The sequence below is a fragment of the Chanodichthys erythropterus genome, chromosome 16 (genome assembly GCF_024489055.1).
Source record: "Chanodichthys erythropterus isolate Z2021 chromosome 16, ASM2448905v1, whole genome shotgun sequence".
NCBI lineage: Eukaryota > Metazoa > Chordata > Actinopteri > Cypriniformes > Xenocyprididae > Chanodichthys > Chanodichthys erythropterus.
The window spans coordinates 23564532-23586655 of NC_090236.1; the positions used below are offsets into that span (position 1 = coordinate 23564532).

The following is a 22124-nucleotide window of genomic DNA, read 5'->3' on the forward strand; positions in this document are numbered from 1 at the left end:
AGGTAGTGTCGGGGGGAGGGTGAAGTCTGGGTGTCTCTGCTTAGATTGCTGCCCCCACGACCGGGCCCCGGATAAGCGGAAGAAAATGGATGGATGGATTGACTAAATACTATACTAATATAATAAATATTGAGACATGATAAAACATTAGTCACTATTGGAATGCCTACTAGTAGGCTAATAAGATATCTTTTAAAGAATAAATGTTTAAACAGACTGCCATACATGCCCATGTTTCAATACATCTTAATTCTCTGGGTTAAGAACTTATCATCTGCTCCCTTATAATGCAGTCAGCAGCACCTGAGATGATATAAATTGAAAACATGTTATTCACCCCATGGACATTGGCACTTAATAACAAGCATATAAGGCTTCCTAAGCCTATAAGCTTAGGATAACACATTCAGAATAAATGGTTGCCTTTATACCTAGCATATTACTGTACATGGATTTTTTGTCTCAGAAAATGATGCATCATTTACTCTGTGCTGTAAGGACATTAAAAACTCAACATTTCAAGGTCGAGAAGCTATGATCACAGTGTGTTGCTCCTTTAAGTACATTTAGAGGAAAAGAAAATCTTTAATTCAGCAGCAGTCAGAAGCCACAACTGCAGCTGTGCATGTGATACATGGAAAAAGTGTAATAAGCTAGTCTTGTCTCAAGGGTGGGCTGTGGTTTAAAATAACTTGTTAAGAGGATGTGATCATACTGTGACCAGGTTGTCTTTACTGACAGTTTGTCCCTAAGCACAAGTTAAAATATTACTGATATGTAACATAAATATATATATAATCAGGTGACAATTTGGTAAATTTTAGACAATTTACAACTTATTTTGTGCAGTAAATAGGTGCTAAAAAGATTAGTGTTGGAAATGCTAATATGGAAATATTAGCATCAAATTCTAGAAATAAACTAGTCCTACTTTAAAGCTGTAGTCAGTAAGTTTTGCCTCTTTGTCACCATCTCTGTTTAAAAACCTGCAATTACATGTGGATTGTGCATAAGCATGGCTCCTCAGAGCAGATGAACCTGTTTGCTGTCAGACTACAGACTGTAGTCTTGGAAGTATGACCAAAATAAGAATTTTCACCAGAAAATGTCATCTAAAGTAACAAATCTGCCACGTTTGTTCTGACAAACTGAGAAAAAAAAAAAAAAAAGCATTACAATAAATCGCACTACCATGGTGCACATTATTGTTATACTTAGTTCTCAAATTATTAATGTAAACATCAGCATTGCATGACAGCATCAACAGCATCTTCCACATGCCATATTGCCTACTAGCTGGGACTCCTTTATGTAAACAGACGTGATGCAAAGATGAACGGCAGCATGCTCAAATTTCCGCGGAAACCCACCAGTACCACTCGGATTAGAACAAATCATTACAAGCTTACCATGAATCGGGCTATGGTAAGGAGATTGTTTTGAACAATGCTTGGTTATGTACTTGCTCAAAATTTGATTTTGGATAACAAAGTAAATTACAGACTGCAGCTTTAAGCATACATTTCCCAAAAACAACAACACATTTGATTGATAGAATTCTTGAAACCTTAATTTAAAAGCACCTTTTCAAAATGCATTAATTTCATGGGACGACCCATAATATTAGCAGCACAGACCTAATGAATTGTGGAATTAAAGCAGAAATGTGTCAAAAATGTTTTAAGGAGGCTACTTTACTTCCTCTACACATACCAAAATTATCAGAAATGACAGTAACATATATATATATATACATATATATATATATAAAATTCCAGTCCAAATCAAAGCTGATCAACACTGAATTTAAGTTCAGATGAAAGGAACTGCATTAGTCAAGGAAACAGATACACAGCTAAAATTAAGCATTAAGTATCCAGCTGCAGAACCACAGCACCATACCAGCAGCCACAGGACAGAAATGAGTGGCAGAGCTTATATAGTTATTAGTGAGAACAGGTCATTTAATATGAGAACATTGTGTATGGGTAGTCTTTGCAGCATAAGCGCCACTCCTCACTTCCATCCTGTTGCTGTGGTTCTGCAGCTGGATATCTTGGCCCTCTAACCTTCATTTGAACAAAATTTCTTAGGCATGCCCTCTCCTGGCACAAAGGCTCATTACAGCATGAAAGCACCAAAGTCGCATTTTTCATTGCAAAAACACTCCTTCACCCTGTCTCCACTTCCCTCAAACACACTACTTAGCAACTTGATAATCTTTTATTTGCAATGTTCCATTTCTCCAACATTTCCAGTTTGATGTGAAAGCATTTAATTCCTTAAATAATAAAGAGAGCAAAAAATATTTACACATTTTTTTTTCAATAAAACTAATCAATGGATCATTGTAAGCACCTCTTACCATCTGGAAGAAAACAAATCTTAAATACAGGGAAAAAGCCATTGTTTTGGAAAAAATAAATGGCATTACATCAGATTTTTTAACTTTTAATTTCTGAAAAAAAAAAAAAAAAAAAAAAAAAAACATTTCCATATGTATGTACAGAACGCTCCTGAAATGTATTTCCACTTTGCAAGTAGAAAAGGCTTTAGGATCATTACTGTCATTTCATCAAGTTGATTTTTCTATATGCTTCAAGTTTTAATGATTTCTCTTAAAATTCCACTGCAGGCTTGCTTAAGTAGGGCTTCCATGAAAGACCCCATCAGTTCTTCAAGAGAGGTAAGACGCAAAAGTGTGGGGTAGGAAGCAGGACATGGATGGCTTAATAGGAAGCATGTTGGACCCCCCTCCTCATCCAGCAGCACTAAGGTCAAAAAGGTCAAAGTCCATCCAAGACCATTATCCTGAAGTTCAACAGGTCCACCCCTTACTAAAGGATACAGGAAGCAAAAAAAAAAAAAAAAAAAAAGGGGCAAAATACAAACGCTACACAAATTTCATCCGTCACTTAGAGAATTCAAACACTAAGCAAGTATACCTTTGTCTTTGCAGATTTAAAAACGTGACTCCTCTCGCACACACGAAAGAAAAAAAACTTCTGTAAGAGCTCTGCGTTTGATCTGAAATTACAAACCTAAAGGACATGATTGCCATCAAGCCCTCTATACAATATATGACATCCTGTCTGGTCCGTCATATACCACGTTGCATATAAATCTATATTAACATGTAAGAGCAGCGTTGGTTTGTACTTTTTCCCCAAGAATTTCTCATAAAAAATAAATGACGATGAATTGTTAACACGTTTAAGCAGTCCTGCAGATTTTTTTTTTTCTTTTAATTTTATTGTTTTGGTGGACATTAGCCACAAGAGATATAGAGAGCAGAAGAAATGACTGAGAAATGATTGTAGTTTGTATCTGTCGAGAGCCACCCTGAACAGATAAGATTGGCTTATGAGGACCAAGTTCAACTTTGTCGTCAAGATATCCTCCTCAGAGTCCCTGGCAGCGGTTTCTCTCCAGTGCTACCTGGGCTAGCAAAGTTCAGGATTAGCTGTTGTCAGATTCGGACTCAGCCTCCCGTAACCAAGTGAAGAAGGCAGTGACAGACTTCAGGGCCACACCCTTTCCCAGCTGCTCCGCCGGGTCTTTGCTGGACTCCCATTTGTAGAAGGCTTCCTCTTTGATCACGTCCTCATCGTACAACGCGTCAAAAAACATGCGCAGTAAATCTGGGTAAAACAGAGACAACTCTCGTCAGCTACACTTTTAACAACAGAGGTTTAAAAAGCCAGCCAGAAGCAATAAAATGTTAAAGTGATGGTACCTAAACGTCATACACTACCATTATAAAAGTTTGGGGGGGGGGGACAGTAAAATTTTTTATTTTTTAAAGAAATTAAACACTTCAGGCAAGGATGCATTAAATTAAAATGACAGTAAAGAAGTTATTACAAATTGCTGTTCTTTTGAATCCTAAACAAGTTAACAATAGTTAGCGGCGGTTTCTTAAGCAGCAAATCAGCATATTAGAATGATTTCTGAAGGATCATGTCACACTGAAGAGTAATGATGCTGAAAATTCTGATTTGATATTGCAGGAATGTTACATTTTAAATGTATTATAAAACATTTTAAATTGTAATATTTCACCATATCACTGGTTTTATTGTATTTGGTCATATCAATGCAGCATTTGCGCAAACTTTAAAAAACAATCAAAAAAATCTTACCGACCCCAAACTTATTTTATATCCAACAAAAGTATAAATTACTTGCATAACTTAAAGGAACACTCCACTTTTTTTGAAAATAGGCTCATTTTCCAACTCCCCTAGAGTTAAACAGTTGAGTTTTACCGTTTTCGAATCCATTCAGCTGATCTCCGGTTCTGGCGGTACCACTTTTAGCATAGCTTAGCATAGTTCATTGAATCTGATTAGACCGTTAGCAGGCGTAATAATCAAGGAACTTTGCTGCCGTTCCATGGCTGCAGCAGTGCAATGATATTACGCAGCGCCCGTGAGCCCCTGCTTGCACAGGGAACGTGCCTTGCAACCATGGAGACGTTTGTGAGAGACGCTGCGTAATATCATTGCACTGCTGCAGCCATGGAACGGCAGCAAAGTTCCTTGATTATTACGCCTGAATGAGAGTATAGTTCCTAGCCATATCAGCCTAGAAAATCACAACTTTTTATTTTCCGTCGGTCTTAGTACACAATTTAACTACAGAAGAGTCAAGTTTTAAATAGGAAAAATATCAAAACTCTTTGGTCATTTTTAAGTGCGATGCTAACGGTCTAATCAGATTCAATGAACTATGCTAAGCTATGCTAAAAGTGGTACCGCCAGAACCGGAGATCGGCTGAATGGATTCGAAAACGGTAAAACTCAACTGTTTAACTCTAGGGGAGTTGGAAAATGAGCCTATTTTCAAAAAAAGTGGAGTGTTCCTTTAAGATTAACAATACAGCACAATAAAACCAAACAAATCAACTAAATTACTATAATTAAAGCTGAAACAAAAAAAAAAAAAAAAAAAAACAGCTCAAACCACAAGCCTTTTGGACATTTAGAAAGCAATGTCATCTGTGGATATGACTGAAGAGTATGCGCAAAAAAAACAAAAACAAAACACCACCACTCACTGGCCGGCTGCTCCATCTGCACCATGAGAGCCTGGAGAGCGTAGAGTGCCTGCAGCTCCTTGATTTCATCAGAGAGGTACTTCTGCAGCAGCTTGGCCCTTTGGTTTATCTGCTCCACATCCACCTTGTAGGGGTTCTCACCTATAAGTGTTCATTTATGCACACAATTAAAATTAAGTGGAGGTCAGTGAAAGTTCAGGTCTGAAGTCAAACTAAGGTGAGGGAAGTAGATTGCATTTAATGGATTCACTCACATATAACGGCAGACTGACACACAGACGTCATCAGGGCCCGCACAAACTGATTGGAGCTCATCTTCTGCTCATCTAGGTTGGCCTTTAAAGGAGAGAAACACCAGTCAGTACATAATGTTATACCTTAATGTTTGATTAAAGAGCCTTGAACCATAGCCAAAGCACACGCACTCACCTCTACCCAGTCATAGATCCTCTGGTTGTTGGCTTTTTCCTGTAACAACCTGTCCAAATGTTTACTCATCTCCTCAGCAGTCAGTTCTTTCTTACTGGGCTTCTCAGACTCCTCACCCAGAGTGAACTCCATTTTCTGCAAATATGACATCTTAACCTTCAGGCTCATTTCATTCATTACTACAGTTAATTCACTATAGTTTAAAAAAAGGGTAATAAAATATGATAAGATCTCAGAGTTAAACTGTGTCAGAAATCATCTTAATTATGTTAGATAACAATTAAGCAAAACATGATCAGATCAAAGTGTGAATAATTTTTGGTACTGGTAGTCCACTGTATAAAATTGTGTATGTCGTCAGTTTATTTTGCCATCCTCACATAAACTACAGTGTCCTGAACCCACTATTAAAAAAATAAATTATATCTAGTGTCCGAATAATTTTTGGTTTGATTATATGCATACACAAATATTTTTGATATATATAAAAAACATTGCAAAGAAAATCTGAAGAACTAAAAGGTTAGGAAAAGTATATTTTTTTCAAATATGTGCAGTGAAGATGTTTGACCACAACAACAATTACTATTACTATTAGGGGTGGGAATCTTTAGGCACCTCACGATCTGATCTGATTCCAATTCTGGGAGTCACGATCCGATTCCAAAGCGATTTTTATTAATTAATTAAATTAATTTCGTAACCTTGTTTTTTATTATTATTTTTTAATACATAGTCTATGTAATTATAGGTATTTTTTTTTTAAATTGTTAAAAAAATTGAATGTTAAGATTTTCAAATATAGGTTTTAAACAGCTTCAAATCATAAAAGTGGTCTAATAATAATAAAGAGGAACAACAAAACATTACAAGCAATAAACAGAGTGCTTTCAGTATTTAAGAGTATCTGAAAGTTTTCCATTCAAAAGCTGTGAGGGATTTTTCTCTTTCTCAGCTTTATGGTTGTTTGATTATTACTGATATCATCATAGACAGCAGAAGAATAAGCTGCATTCACAATAATGCACAGTTTTCTTTTAAAATATAAGATGTTTTTGTCCTGTCTGTTTAATCCTTTAAGACATCTAACTGACTGTTTACATTAATTTCACGTCGTAAAAGCATTTTGAGATGCAAGCAGGCTACATTTAAACACTCAAAACAGCCACTTGCGCGAGCGCCCTTCACAAAGCACACATGGAAATTTAAAGCAGCCTTCTGTCAGTGAGTTTCATATTTCTAAAATATAAGCCCACAGCACTCCAAATAACATAAATGATGCTTTCGTAGAGCATTTGTAAGGAAAATAGGCCTACCGGCGGGCAAGAATGCAAGCTACAAGCGCGCTTCTCTCACAGCTCAAATTAGGGCTGCACGATTAATCGCATGCTATTCTCACGCGCATTTCGTCAGTAAAGCCGGTTCCCTGATTACCGCTAAATCACCATCACCTGTTTTTAAACGGAGCGCCTTTTAATAGACAGAGCCGTAGTTCACAGACAAGCCACGCAATATCGCGTTCATTATCGCAGGCGATTCATCTGCGATATGATCGCGATATTGCGTGGCTTTTCAGTGATCTACGGCTCTGTCTATTAAATGCCGCTTCATTTGAAAGCAGGTGATGGCGATTTAGCGGTAATCAGGGAACCGGCTTTACTGACGAAATGCGCGTGAGAATAGCATGCGATTAATCGTGCAGCCCTAGCTCAAATCCTGTGCAATGATCAAACATGCAAATGTCCGTGCAATGGGTGCGCATAATTCGCTCTAGCTTTTCTGAACTGTATGAAGGATTATTTTATAGAAGGTTAGAGTGGTGTGTGTATGAAAGGAAATTGAAACAAGCAAAATACGGTTGTTTCTGACAGTGCCTGTCCACTGGCGCGGAGCGAGCGTATTCGGTTCATTCCTATGGAAGTTGAGCATTTTCAGGCTCGCAAGAGTGAAGCTCTACTTCCATATGAATGAATTGAAAACGCTTGCTGTGCTCCGCGCTGGTGGACATGCACTTTAAGCACACGCAGCGTCAACTCACAACTGAGGTAAGATCAGAATCGATCCAGAATCATTGATGAGAGAATCACGATGCTCCCACCCCTAACTACTATTATGATGACTTTTTTATTTCTAGTATGTTTAGCTTTCAGTACCTGCTCTGTAACAAACTTATTGACATCCTCATCTTCAGGCAGAAAGTCTTTCCACCTGAGTCCTGCCTCCAACCACATCGATCCAGCCTTTTTGTGACTCTGAGAATTTTTCAGAGAAGAAAAAAAACTGCAGTTTATGCAAGTAATATTCATAAAGCATTTGCCATAGTATGATACTCACCAGTCCTTTGCAGAGAAGGTTAAGTATGTCAACAAGCAAGATTGCTGCTTTGCCCATTGGCAGAAGAGGTTTGGACACTTCCCTGTGGACAAGATTATTTAAAAAGTTCAGATGGTGTGCAAATGCATTATTTTCTATTGCTTTGATGGTTTAGAGTCTTGCATACAGGTATCTGATTCAGTGCCTAACCTGAAAAGCTGGCCCATGGGAATGCCACCCTCTTGCAACATTGGTGTGATGATCTCAGCCAAGTAGAGCCAAATGTGAGGAATGTCAATGGCCATATCATCTGCTATCTCTAGAATCTCCTGAAGTCTACAGTGGGTAAAACAAGACATTAAAATCATAAGTGCAGAGACGCATAGAAATATTTTGTGATGATGGTTTAGAGTTGATAGACCTGGCAGCATAAGCTGTTATATTATTACGGTCATCATTGTATTTGTTTATTTATTGAATTTATAAAAAAAGCAGAAAAAAAAAAAAAGCAGTCATGCTACATTAGTGCAGACACAGAAAAAACAGTGTTGCTGTTGTCAACAATGTAGATTGATTACATTAAAGGAATAGTTCACCCAAAAATGACAATTTTATCATCATTTACTCCCCCGCAAGTCATTTACTCACCCTCAAGTGGTTCTAACTTTAAATCTAAATCAGTTTCTTTCTTTTGTTGAACACAAAAGATGATATTTTAAAGAATGTGGGTAACCAGACAGTTGATGGCAATCAGGAAAAAAAAACAAAAAAAACTACTGAAGTCAATGGGTGCCATCAACTGTCTGGTTACCAACATTCTTCAAAATATCTTTTGTGTTCAACAGAAGAAAGAACCTGATTTAAATTTAGAACCATTTGAGGGTGAGTAAATGACTTGCAGGAGTAAATGATGTTAACATTTTCATATACAGATTTGGAACCATTTGAGGGAGAATAGATGACAATTTTCTTTTGAGAGCTATATTTCCTGACTCGGACTAAAAACTGCATGTAAAAATGCATGAACTTACCCCTTGTAGTACTGCTCATGTAGTAGTATTCTAGCACTAACAAGCTTCTGAAACAACAGGCCCACATGCTCTCTAGCGATGGTGCTGCGCTCCAGCGTGGACTCCACACCGTTCCGTACAAACACAAAGAGAAGAGAGGCGCTGTTCAGCTCCTGCACACACTGCACTGCCTCCTACAGACAAGTAATGAGAATAATGTCAGTGGAACAGGCCAGGGTAAATGTATAGGTTTAAACTGATAAACAAGTTTGATAAAGATGACACATTTCAGATTTGTATGCAATGGCTCCTCAGTTCCTCAATCCCATCAGTGTAGATCAGTGGCCCAGACACGTGGCACAAAATGAAGGTCATCAGTGGAGCACACTTTCACTTTAGGATAAAATTGGATTTACATACCTTCATGTCGTTGATGTGGAGATACTCTTCAATTATGGATTTGGACTTCTTGTCCAGCTCTTCCTCACTCATGGCAGGTTTGGCTGGAGCAGGAGGTGGTGGAGCAGGAGTCGATATAGGCTTCGCTGAGAAACCCAAGCAGGTAAAGAGGTGATCAATTTGTGAATCATCAACTCAAACATCTCTCTTGCTGGTGCAGCTCAGGACAGTTCTCCTAGTCGGTCGACTCTCACCTGTGTCTTTGCTTCTATCGCGCTCTCGACTGCCTCGGTCGCGGTTCTCTGTCATGCTGGACACGCGGCGTACAGAATCCGGAGGTCCGCGACTGTCACCTCCTCTGCGCTCTTCGTTTTCACGGCTGAAGCTGCGTTTGGTGATGGTCTGACGGGGTCTGTCTAGGCCTCGGTCCCGATCTTCCCGCCTGCTATCAAATCGGTCAAAGCGATCTCTGTCTCGGTCATTGCGATCTCTGTCGCCACGGTCCCTACTGGAGCTGTTTCTGCACAGGAGATGGACAAAGTCAAACTCATTTTTAGATTACCATTGAACACTGAAGTTAGCACTCGTTTGCCACACAAAACAAAAAGCACTTCAAAACTGTACCTTTGAGGCACTCTACGATCAGAGTCAAGTGAGGATGAGGATGAAGAAGATTGTCCAGACTGCTGCAATGCAGAGAAGCGGTTGAGTGTGCTAGTGGCAGGTCTCCCCTGGTCTGCATCATAAAAAAAAAAAAAAAAAAAAAAAACAGATTAGAGTTTTACAATTAAACAAACAGACAAGATTTTTACATTGTTAACACTTTGACAGTTATATGTTACTATATGTACTTACTATAGTAATAACAGTAAATTAAACCGAAATATATATTTTTACATTAACACTCTGATGTAGTTACTACATGTACTTACTATAGTAATAACATTAAATTATGCATAATTACAAGTAACTAACCACAAACCAAACCATAACCCTATAATAACTATAGTAGTTAATTCATATTACTAAGTAATTAAGTCCAATGTATCTACATCATAAAACAGTGTAAATGAGAAAATGAGTGATGCTTGCCCATGCAGTCTCCTTTGTCTTTAGCCAGTTATCAACCACACAGAACATTATAGCAACAACTCTTGCATGTCATAATACATGGAGCAACTTTTTGAGCAATGTTGCCAGGCAATGTTGCTTGGGTACTTCCCCATTGAGAATGGGCAATAAATTTTGATCTAAAGTATCCAGATAGAAATTTTGTTGCCCAAGTCTTTAAGGCTATGTTTATACTGTCAGTCCAAATCTAATTATGTATCCGATCCAACTGTTTTCCAGTATATCTGCGTTGACAATAACGTTGAGTTGACAGGCATATGCCAAAAACAACCGCAGCATGGAGGGATTTGCAATATAGATGTCTTATTAACAACTCAACAATGTGTAGGACTACTGTGCTGACTACTTCTGATGCAACGGCAGAAACGTAGGAGGCTGGCATGCATGGCTTTATTACGTGCTGTCGCTGTGTGCCACTTTTAAAACATGTCTCCATTATATTGTTATTTTGTTCATCTGGCACTTTGCAACAACACAACCTTTCTGCAGTGACTTTCAGCATATTTCCTATGACATCATCTGACATTTATGTTTCACGTGGCATGAGAAAGTCACAAAAACCATGTGAAATCTGATCTGTGGTGTGTTTCCCGAAAGCATCATTAGCCAACTCTACCAATAGAGTTCAATGGGACTTACAACTAATGACGGAACTTGCGACCATAGTTTGCTTTGGGAAACGCATCCCAGAGCGGTCTCAGACTGAAACTGAAATCCTATTCAAATCACATCTCTGGAAGTCTAACTACATATGAATGTAGCTGAAAACAGATTTGTAAAAATCACAATGTGAGATGTTTTGGTAGTTCAGACTTGCTTAATCTGATCAGATATGCACAAAAATCAAATTTGGACTGACATTCTGAATTCTAGATAAAACTCATGTCACAGTGTATAATAGTGGTTGTCAACCATTGGGTTCTCAAGCTTCCAATAGGGCCTTAAAATGGTTTACAATATGCCAAAACAACCATTTAATAAGCCAACAATCTTTAAAAAAAAGCAAAATTTTTTATTTTAATGTCACAAGATTTGAAGCGTCCACTGCCGTGGTAAGCAGCACCAATTAAAACAGCCCATCTATGACATGAATAAAGAGCTGGTATTCTCTATTCTGTGTGAAGTCCAAGTTAAATAAGACTAGGCAAACTCACCTTGATCTCCAGTGGACTTGGCTCCTGTGCCTCCACTGCTCCCTTTGCCCCAGCTACCCCATGAACCCTTTCCTCCTGGGGCCAGCAGCTGGTTGCTGAAATCTCCAGGCTGAAGACAGAAATACAAAACAAATGAGACAATCAATGAGCACATCAATCAAACAACTGAAAAAATATTATGCCATGAAGAAGTGTCACTTTCAACAGCTAAATTATAAATGTCTAATGTTATAAAATAGAAAAGTTAAGATTCACCTTAGTAATTTTACTGAGGCGACTGGTGTCAATTGGTCTGTTCTTAGTGGAAATAGGCACAATGTTCCAGCCCTCATCTTGGGTCTGGCTACCGCGGCCCCCAGAGGAGTGCGGCCCACCACGGCCCCCTCGACCCTGACTAGAGTCTTTCTTGGAAAGTAGCTGTTGTTGGACTTTGATTTGCTCTCTGTGTTCTTCCAGCTCAGCTTCTTTGTGGATCTGATCAATGGTCTTGGGACCCAGATCTCCTCTCCTGGGCACCCAGTTGTTCTGCGTGACAGAGACCATATGCACATTGTAAAAAAAAAAAAAAAAAAAAGGGCGAAGAAATTGAAGCGCAAGAAAAACTTAAAACACCACCATGCATTTATTTTTTTATTTTTATATATGTAAATGAAGTTCTTGCCAATTTCCTTGTGCAAATGCCACATGAAACAAAGATTATTTGCCAAACCAAGTGTAATGTTACCTTTCGGAGGTCTAATACATCCTGTAGCATGAAGCGGATTCTAGAGGACGTCTTCCTCTCTTTAATGATCTTCTCCATCTGGTGGAAGTACTGATCCATACGAGGCTGCACACAACAAACCAACATTAAATCTGACTAAAAGTAAACAAGTGAAGACAATTGTACAATATACTACACACAACTGAAAGGAATGTAGACTAACAGAATTATACAGCTCATAACTCATGAACCCACAACTCCTCAGAGCTCTGATGGATATTTGACTGATACAAACTGTGCTATACCTTGGCCTTCTCAAAGTCTAGGTCTTTGCCAATGGTGGACAGCAGCCGGCAAAGGCACTCTAAGCTCTCCTCATCATGGTTCTTCAAGAGCTTGACAATGCAGTCATGCATGATGGGCTCTGTCAGCATTTTTAGCTTGAACAACTCTCCGATGAACTTGATATTTCCAAGCGACCGTCTACGTGCCTTGTCCTTGGCTTCAACCAGCTCCTCGTTTAGGCGCTGACGCTCCTCTTCCTACAGTTAAAAAAACAAAACAAATTGTTTTGATTTTAACAGAACTATTTGATGCACCTCTAGTTAAATGTGGTGAGACGTCACCTCAGTGGAAGCATCCAGCTCCTTCTGTTTTTGCTCAAAGATCTCATCATCATCCTTGTCCTTTTCAAACTCTTTTTGACAACGATTGAGCAGTAGTTTACGGAAATTCACAGTGACTCCCGGTTTGTCTGAAGTGGGGACTTTAAGCTGGAAAACAGATCATTCAAAAATGAAGTCACATTGAAGTCACATAGATTAATCAATTTCTTTTCTTGCTCAGAAACAGGTTTCAGTTGGTCAAATATGGTAAATGGAAACAAATGTGCTTGCTTGATGCACAAGATCCAATGAGTTCTCGCTTTCGTTTACCATATTTGATTAGCTCCATGTATGCGCATTGATTGATAATATGTGAATAAAAGGCTAAATTAAATTTGTTCTTCATAAAAAGCATCTTCAAAAGACTTGATTTAAATGAATTTCTTTATAATTTCTTTAAGATGTCTTTATGAACTTTACGAAGCATACAATTTTCTGTAGAATGTACTTTCAAAGGAGAGACAGAAATTTTACGTTTAATTTCATTAAAAACATTGTCATTTGTGTGTTTCGAAGATGAACAAAAGTCTTACAGGTTTGGAACTAAAGCCCCGGGTATACTTCGGCCGTCCGGGTTCGTGCACCGTCCGCATGACGTAATTTTCGTTACAGCTCAAATTTTGAGACAGCGCGGACGGTGCGTGTGCAACAGCGCATGCTCAAGCAGAAAAGAAGAGTCCACTAGGTGGCAATACGCACAGTGACGCGTGCCACGTCCGGGAGCAGAAAGTGAAGTATACCTGGGGCTTAAGGCTTTAACAATCACTTTGATCTTTATTGTTGGTGTTATTTTTTGTTTAACTGTTGTTGTCATTAAAACAGTGATTGTTTGGCAAGGCCTTTTTTGAAAAATGGAAAAAATAAAATGCATATTTAAAAAATTTTTTTGGTAATAGATTAATGATAAGTGGAATAATCTATTGGTTATTTTTATGATTAATCGAATGTGTGTCTTATCAATCAATTAATCCTTTGGTTATGGTACCAATAAAATAATAACTGTAACTTCTGTCATTAATATTTCAACATTTTATTCAAACATAACATTGTCAAGAATTAAAAGGCATCTGTCAGTAATACAAATGTCCATGACGGCTGATTGGTTTGTCGAGAAGGCAGTTTTGAGTCCTGAAAATGTGCAGGTGTCAGTTCGGTTATAGAAGGCAGTTGTCAAGATCGTAAAAAACAAAACGCTGTATGAACAACCATATGCCATACTAGCCATTAGCATCTACTTTAGAGTCTTGTTTTGTGTAAATAAAACAAAAACAAAACGGGGTTTTAGGGATGAACGTAAAAAGTGTGATGCGTCAAAGCAACGTGGCACAAAACAGGTCATCAATTGAGCCAACACACCAAAGCAAACAGACAATTGTTACTCACCCCCATAAGGCAGCGGCACATGTTGGCATAAGCTACAGAGAAGTTGGGTTCGGAGATGGCTTTCTCAAAGATGAGGTCAATGACACCCTTGAGCCTTTCTTCTGTGTCTATGCTGAGCTCCGTCACCTGCTTCATCAGTTGCTGGAACATCTGTGGCGTGAGCTTGTTAAGGACGCTGCGCACACGGCGGAACAGCTCTTGTGTTTTTGCAGCCTCAGCGTCATCATCCTGCTCCTCTACCCCACGGCTTCGGGCTTGCTTCTTGACCGAAGGTGTCCAAGCGTTCTCAGCCTGGTTGAGTTCCACATTGTCTTTAATAGACACGCTGGTGATAATCTTGGGGTTGCGATTGATTTGGTCTTTGCCTCGACCCGGCTGAGGGCGCCGTGCAGACTGAGAAGAGTGCTTTTAAAAATAAATGACCAATCTCAAAATACAGCCACATTACTTATAACTGACAACTGACTTTTGAATCATAAGAGTAAAGAAAGTCAACTGACCGGTCCTCTCCCTCCTCCTCCGGATGACTGTCTACCTAAGTTAGCATATGAAGGTGTGAAATCGGGCCCACAGTTCATCAGACTCCTTGGATCCAATGGCCGCAAGGGGGTTTTATTTGCCTGTTGTGGAAATGGCAAAGAGCAAGAGGGTGATTATAATTTTTAGCAAGAAACATTTCAGGTTAAATCTGTTAGGTTCAGATAGAACCTTCACCTTGTCCAAGACAACATCGCTGATGTGCGGCAAACCCTCTGGCTTGTGCATGCTTGCACTAATGAACTGGAAGCCAAGCAGGAACTCTCGATCATATCGTTTCTTCTCTTCTGGGTTGATGGGCTTCCATTGCTCTGTAAGGGGGACAATGAAAAGAAAAAAATTAAGTTGCAGGACAGCTCCACAAACGCAAGACATTTAGACAGTTTATCTTGGAAAAATCTATATCATGTATAAAGATTTTCTTGATTTCAGTTTGTCTTATACAAGGCAAATTCACCAAGTTTGGTATCATTTGGTGGGAATGCAAAAACTAGCCAACAATCCATTCCCAATTAAAAATGTTGCATTTATTCACTGGTAAATACGCAGTGAAAAAAATAAAATAAAAATGTTATTTCACTGATTCCCAGGGGTATAGTATTTCCATTAATCGTGTACAATTATATAACCATATCTCTACAAATTAAAATACCAATAATATAACATTTCAACTTGATATTCAATAATTCTAATATTTCACAGAAGAAAACCTTTAAAAAATGTCCATTAATGTACTTTCTGAACAAGAATGTTGCCTAATATTTAAAAGCAGAACATTCCAATAAAATATTATAGTCAAGAAAGACTTCACATAAAGGCAAATCTTCCCCTTCTAATAAATATACATGGGTAAGTCATATGACAAATTTGACATTTTGTATATACAGTCTGATCATTTCTATTTTAAAAATTAAAACAATGGTTAGGTCTTTCATTTATAACTGGATTCTCGTCATGACTTATGGACACATTCATCCCCTGGAAATATACAAACTCAGTGTGGGTTTTGTCAGATTAATAAGCATAAGACTTCTCAAAAAAAAAAAAAAAAAAAAAAAAAAAAAAAAAAATTATCCACAAACTTTTGAACATTAGTGTACATTCAGTGAACTGTCCTCTAAATTAAAAGAACACTCATATATTGCTGTAATCTGTAAAACAGGATGAACGTTCTCAAGCAAGACTCAATTAACTTCTAACCTTCTTTATACTGATACTTCTGTTCTACAGGTTTAGACGCATCAGGCTCAATATTTTCTGTGTCCAGCTTGTCCTCCTTCTCCTCCCATGTTTCTTCCAACTCTTCAGCTGGTGGGGTAGGGGTTGGCGCCGGGGAGGGTTCTTTCTGAGCAACCTCTGGCTCAGGAGCAGGCTTTTCCTCCTCTGGCTGAAACCGGTAAAGACGATTCATTATTGCACACGTGTACTCTTCACAAGTCGCAGAATGTCCCATAAGGTCTACTGTTGTAAAACAAAAATGTGTCTCATTACTACAAACCTCTTTGAAGGCATCTAGGACATCTCCAAAACCTTTGTTATTCAGATCCTTGATCTTCTTTTTCTTCTTTGGCACTGCTGTCACGGAAGCTAGGAAGAGAGAAAATAAAGTCAAACATCTTAAAAAAAAAAAAAAGAAGAAGAAAAAAAAAAAAAGCTAAATATTTCTCAACTTATTTCCCCACCTTGCATAGTCGTTTCCTCAACAGGGCAGACTGCTACAGGGGTGGGCATCTCCTCTACTTTATCCTTTTCTGCTTCCTCCACAGGTGCTTTCACAGCCGTAAGGCAGCTCTGCTGGACCTGAGGAACTGCTTGTTCAGCAACTGGATTAGTGGAGCTCTCTGGCTTCACATCTGGAGACTCTGCAGAATCCTGAGGCAAACCGTTTTGCAAAGGCTGTTCCTTTGGCTCATCAATGACCGGTTCTGGAACAGGTGTCGCCATGGTTACAGGGATGGGGTCCTCAGAAGCATCATCACCATCATTAGCTACAGCAGGAGAAGTCTCCACAGGAATGGAGGTGATGGCAGCCGGGCTAGAGTCAGATACAGCCTCTGTTTCAGCCACAGGTTCTAACTCTTTCTCCTTGGCTACCTCAGGCTCCTCTTTTGCAACCTCAGTAAAAGTTAGCTCCTCAAGAGGGGAAGTGTCCTCAGACTCCTTCTGTTGAGCAGGGGCATCAGGGAGCACTGGAGCATCCACACTGTCGCCAGTTTGAGGCTCTGAATGTTGGGGATTGTTTGTGGGAGGAGGAGAAGGAGAAGGTGGGAGTGCGGGGAATAGCACAGGTTCCTCTGCTGGAGGAATGGGAATCTTGCTCAAAGGTGAAACAGGTCTGACCTCCGACACAGGTTTAGAGTCGGCGGCTGAAGGTGCAGCGGGGGCTTGCTCTGGTGTCTTTGATGGAGGAGGGGTGGACACAGCTGCAGGAGGAGCCATAGCTTTCCCTTGATCATCTAAGGATCAAGGGCAGTAAAAAGTATAAAATCAGTATAAGCAGGAAGAAACTCCAGCTGCTGTTTCAACATCCCTAGAACACATTCCAAGGGCCGGATTCATAAAATGTTCCTAATAAAACTTCTTATATGCTATTTTCTAACTTAAGAATATAGTTAAGAATATTTTGTATTCCCCAAAACATTTTCTCTAAACATTGTTCTAAAGTCAAAACTTAGGGTGCTTTCAGACTGGACGTTTAGTTTGAAATGGGGCAGAGTTTGCATGATAAATTGGTAATGTGAAAGCTGTCATGTGCACCAGGGTACGGAACCCAAGACTACCTGGGTGCAGTTAATGGCGAAAGATGAGGTAATTTGACTGAATGTCATATTTACGGCATTTTACCTGCAAGAAATACATGCTCAGTTTCAATGTTATTTTAATTTGGAGTAGAATTAAATGAACGGCAAAGCATTTTGTTTGCGTACGTCAGTTTGAGAGCCACTGCTGGATATCAGCCTACACTTTGGTCGCAGATTTAGTCAGCAAATGAGCAGCTCAACATAGACCAACTGAATGACACTTTAAGTAGAAAATCTCAAATGAAGATCGCTGAACTCCAGTTTACTTGTCTGTGTTTTCAGATCATCCGCACTTTTTCATCAGTGTCTGTGGTTGCCAAATTGCAAAGATTAAGTAAAACGTGTTCTTTTAACAAAAAAGCTGATTGGGGGTTTACAGTCTGGAAATCTAGCAACAGTCTGTAATGTTTTGTCTCCTTTATTCGTCAAAAACAAAGTGATTTCAAAAGAGTGATTTTGGTTAAGTTTTTAGTCTTTTAGCCACATTTCAGTCTCGCCTTTTTTTCCGTCAACGATATTGCACCTGTTGATTTAGTCACAGTTATCGTTAAATGACATTTGTGTCATCTCTCATCGTCTAGTCTTAGTCATGGAAAAAAAGGTCGTCAACGAACATTTTGTGTCATAGTTTTCATTATAACGAAATTAACACTGGTGGCAAATAAATGGCAATCCACTGTCTCTTCAAAAGAGCCAGTTTGCAAAATGTTCTATTCAATTTATAATTATCTAAATGAGACTTAAAATATTTATTTTAAATGAATTCAATATGTAAAAAAGTTGGTTTAAAATTAATGTTTTATTCAGTTTTTAAACAAATTTCCATCAAATAAATTTTAACAGTCACTGCTAGCCACCTACTGGCATAATGTAATAGATACAATCTTTATTTGCGTAACAAGTTTCAAAAGTAATTTACTCATTTTGATTAGGGCTGGGTATTGACAATTTTCGCGATTCCTATTTACATGCTTGCGATTCAATCCAGATATGATATTGATTATTTTGGATGTAGTATATCAGATACAGTACATGGCAAATTTTCCAGAGGAAAAAAAAAAAAAAAAAAAAAAAACCTCAACTAATGCTGTAAGCTATACATGGGAGTCAGTTGGTACTACATTACTATAATATTGAAGATTAAAATTAACTTATTTATATACCAACACTTAAATTACACTCAATGTTTTTTTTTTTTTTATAACAAATAAAGTTTAGGGTAACACTTTACTTGAAGGGGTGTGCATAAGACTGATATGACACCTTCATAATCATAACATGACATGTCATGAATATGAAGGAGGGTTTATGAATGTTTATGACAACTGTCATTAAGTGTCATTCGCTCAATTATGTCATTTTTAATGCAAAGATGACATTGTTTGAGATGTCCGAGTTATGACAACTTGACATAAACCAATACATCATAACCTGTCAGTGTCTTTGTCATGACAACTTGACATCATTTAGCTTTATGGGTTAACATTGCATTAAACTGTCATGTAGTTGGTTTTGACATTGGCTGTCATGAGGCCATTATAATAGTGTCATGAATATGTATCTTGAGCTCAAGTACAGTGGTACAAATTGAACTTGTCATTAAAATGTCATTAAGTGACAATACTCTGACAAATAATTTTATAACAGCGTCATGACTATTTTTTATTTCATGTTTTTTTTCCCTCCAACAGAAGGTCAGATAATAGACAATTTCAAATTTCGTAAAAAAAAGATGACACTGTTATAAAATAATGGTAACACTTTATTTTAGGGTCTTTTAACTAGTTGCTTATTACTATTAGCATTCATATGGCTAAAATATTGGCTATTTATTAGTACTAATAAAGCACATATTAATGCCTTATTCTGCATGACCATATTCTACATTCTTAATCGTACCCAATACCTAAACCTAAAAATTAACTATAATAAGCAGTAAATTAAGAGTTTGAGGGAAAAGTTAGTTAATCGTTTATATACGTGTTCCCTATACTGAAGTGTTACCAAAATAATGTAATGTTAACCCATAAAGCTAAGTAGTTTTTTAAGTTTGATAATTAATCTGCTATGTCATGTTTATGACAGGTTATGTTGTCTTGGTAATGTCAAGTTGTCGTAACAAAGACAAACAATGTCATCTTTGCATTAAAAATTACATAATTGAGCGAATGACATTTAATGACAGTTGTCATAAACATTCATAAAACCTCCTTCATATTCATGATATGTGTCATGTCAAGATTATGAAGGTGTCATGTCAGTCTTATGCACACCCCTTCAAGTAAAGTGTTACAAAGTTGAGAATAACAATCATTTTTACTCCAATTTATTATTTTTTTTTTAAATAAACATTTATATTGTGCACTGGGAACAATCACGCTAGAACCACAGCAAACGTGCCAGTGTGAAATCCCCCTTAATTTGGATATCTGACAAGAATCCCTCTTAAAGTTAAGATAACCTCAAACAGGCTCTTTAAAAATTTAAAATGCACAATGATTAGATAAGAGTTAATGATTTTTAAACTTTTGAAACTCTGACATTTTTACATTTTGTGACTTTAAAAGACAGAAACCTGATTGGTTGTTTAAGAAAGCCCACTCACCAGCTCTAACAGCAACAGACGGAACACTTTCACCATTGGTCTGGACAGGACCTCCCGCCTCTAGACCAACAGTCTGAGAAAGAACAACAAACCATAAGTCCTATTTGCCTTGCTCATGTCATTATAAGCAGATGAGGCAATCAACAAACCTGCGGAGGAGTGGGTGTGGAGGTTGTTCTCCCTCCAGACATAATCTCCTCTGTGATGTCACGTCCCCCCTGGTTGGGGTCACGTATTCTGATCTGTGAAGAAACAACTGGTAAGTCACAGGCAAGTGGATCTAAACAAAAACACACCAAATGTTGTTCCCACCCACCTGTTTGCGCTCTCTCGGTTTGACTGGTGCCGACTGCTGCGGCGGAGCTTGCTGTGGAGGCGGAGCCGGCTGCTGCTGAGCGGGATTCATCATGACAGGGGCGGCGGGGACTGACGTTGGGTACTGCTGTGTCGCAGGGTAATAGGCAGCCGCTAGACCACAAAAAGAGACATGAATAAATATGAGAACTAAAATACTAAAATATGAGACAGTCAGCTTTAAAGAGAAGGGGACCCACATGCAAAAAGTATTCTCACACCCAAAAACACTTCCCTGAGGAAAACAATGTCAAACAACTCAATACTTCATTCATATACAAGACTCATCATAAACTGCTTAATCACACTTAAATCCCAGAAAGTTTGCGGTATGTCTAGGTTGAAGTAGCACTACATCAAAGGGTACATGCTTTCTGCAGTGTTAAAACAAGACCAGCCAGGTTGAGACACGGACAAGAGGTGCGACACAAACAGCCCTGCGCTTCAGACTCACCAGGATAGCGCTGGGAGGTGAGAGGAGCTCCGTGCAGCGAGAGACGTCCGTTCTCTCTGCCCGCACCTCTCCCCCCACCCCCCCGCCTCTCCCTCCCTGCCAGAGAGGGATCTGAACTCAGCCAAAGGAGAAAGAAAGAGGAAAGCGAGAACAACAGAGAGAAAGAGACAAAGGTCGAGAGTGAGTAAGAGGAAACAACAAGCAGCATTGAACAGCGTTAGTGAGCCAGTAATCTAAAGCCGAGTTCAGACTGCACGATTTTCAAAGCAGTCGGGTCACTGTTCTTTTCACACTGCATGACTATCTTGGCCAGCATTCAGTCGCTGCTGTGTTCAAACTGCATGATGGATCGGCGACAGGTTTCACACTGCATGACTTTACAATAGGAAGAATTGCCGACAACTCTGTCTGGCAAGCAAAACTACGTTTCACAGCCAAACACACACGAGAAAATCTCGCATGCAAGACCGGAGTTCTCACGTGAGACTGGGATTATTGTTAAAAATGGTAGCCCACAAGAAGCTTGCAATACGAATTGCCTGTGCACTGATTTGCAGTGAAAACAAGAAAAGAATATGGAGGAGGAAATGGTTGGGAAGACGTGAGGAACAAGGATTGTGTGTTCTGCAATGAGAGTGGTCTATAACTCCTCCCCGAACTCCCCGCTGCTCTATATCTTGCTCTCTCATTGGCTTTCAGTCATCGCCAATGTAGTTTTCAGTCAGAACACTTTCACACAGCAGGATTTTGAATCGCAGCCAGGTCCAGATATTTAGCATGCCAAATATCTCACGGGCGTCTGCGACTCTGTGATTTTCTCAGATCACGTCTTTGCTCATTCACACTGCATGATTGTCACTTGCGTGAACGAGCATCGATTCGCCTGTGATTTCGGGTTTTTGTTGGCGATTTCGGGGCTAAAATTGTGCAGTCTGAACTCGGCTTAAGCAGACATAAAAGGTAGAACTAGGCATTTAGTGGTTAGTTATGACAGGGATATTATCTAATGTAGATGACTTATCTAACGTTGACTTCCAAACAGATTCATCTTTCATGGTCTAACAAAGTGAACATTACTAGTGCTGCCCCCTAATACTTGACTAACCGTTTGATGATGAGAAAAGGCT

The 22124-nt window shown here is 38.8% G+C and overlaps 1 protein-coding gene and 1 non-coding gene across 4 annotated transcripts in view; both read right to left on the reverse strand.

Annotated features, from left to right (window-relative positions):
- Positions 1 to 1707: 1707 nt before the first annotated feature.
- The window catches only part of eif4g1a (eukaryotic translation initiation factor 4 gamma, 1a), a 38215-nt gene continuing 17798 nt past the window's right edge, over positions 1708 to 22124 (reverse strand). Inside the window, exons 8-32 of one of the 3 annotated variants that reach the window (XM_067364238.1) lie at positions 20506 to 20657; positions 20339 to 20431; positions 20190 to 20262; positions 16466 to 17239; positions 16282 to 16370; positions 15984 to 16170; positions 14961 to 15094; positions 14747 to 14866; positions 14247 to 14639; positions 12825 to 12971; positions 12504 to 12740; positions 12220 to 12324; positions 11751 to 12020; positions 11496 to 11604; positions 9835 to 9946; positions 9465 to 9730; positions 9232 to 9356; positions 8833 to 9005; positions 8012 to 8137; positions 7823 to 7904; positions 7642 to 7740; positions 5489 to 5623; positions 5314 to 5395; positions 5060 to 5200; positions 1708 to 3641 (exon numbers count right to left, since the gene is read on the reverse strand). In XM_067364238.1, coding sequence (XP_067220339.1) covers positions 3460 to 3641; positions 5060 to 5200; positions 5314 to 5395; positions 5489 to 5623; positions 7642 to 7740; positions 7823 to 7904; positions 8012 to 8137; positions 8833 to 9005; positions 9232 to 9356; positions 9465 to 9730; positions 9835 to 9946; positions 11496 to 11604; positions 11751 to 12020; positions 12220 to 12324; positions 12504 to 12740; positions 12825 to 12971; positions 14247 to 14639; positions 14747 to 14866; positions 14961 to 15094; positions 15984 to 16170; positions 16282 to 16370; positions 16466 to 17239; positions 20190 to 20262; positions 20339 to 20431; positions 20506 to 20657 — 4406 coding nt within the window. In that variant the 3' untranslated portion in view covers positions 1708 to 3459. Of the gene's footprint in view, positions 3642 to 5059; positions 5201 to 5313; positions 5396 to 5488; positions 5624 to 7641; positions 7741 to 7822; positions 7905 to 8011; positions 8138 to 8832; positions 9006 to 9231; positions 9357 to 9464; positions 9731 to 9834; positions 9947 to 11495; positions 11605 to 11750; positions 12021 to 12219; positions 12325 to 12503; positions 12741 to 12824; positions 12972 to 14246; positions 14652 to 14746; positions 14867 to 14960; positions 15095 to 15983; positions 16171 to 16281; positions 16371 to 16465; positions 17240 to 20189; positions 20263 to 20338; positions 20432 to 20505; positions 20658 to 22124 lie in introns of all 3 variants that reach the window. The other 2 variants (XM_067364239.1, XM_067364237.1) reach the window with 2 other exon arrangements.
- On the reverse strand, positions 9119 to 9194 carry LOC137003969 (small nucleolar RNA SNORD66). Its single transcript, XR_010892065.1, has one exon. It is a non-coding gene; the product is annotated as a small nucleolar RNA SNORD66 (small nucleolar RNA).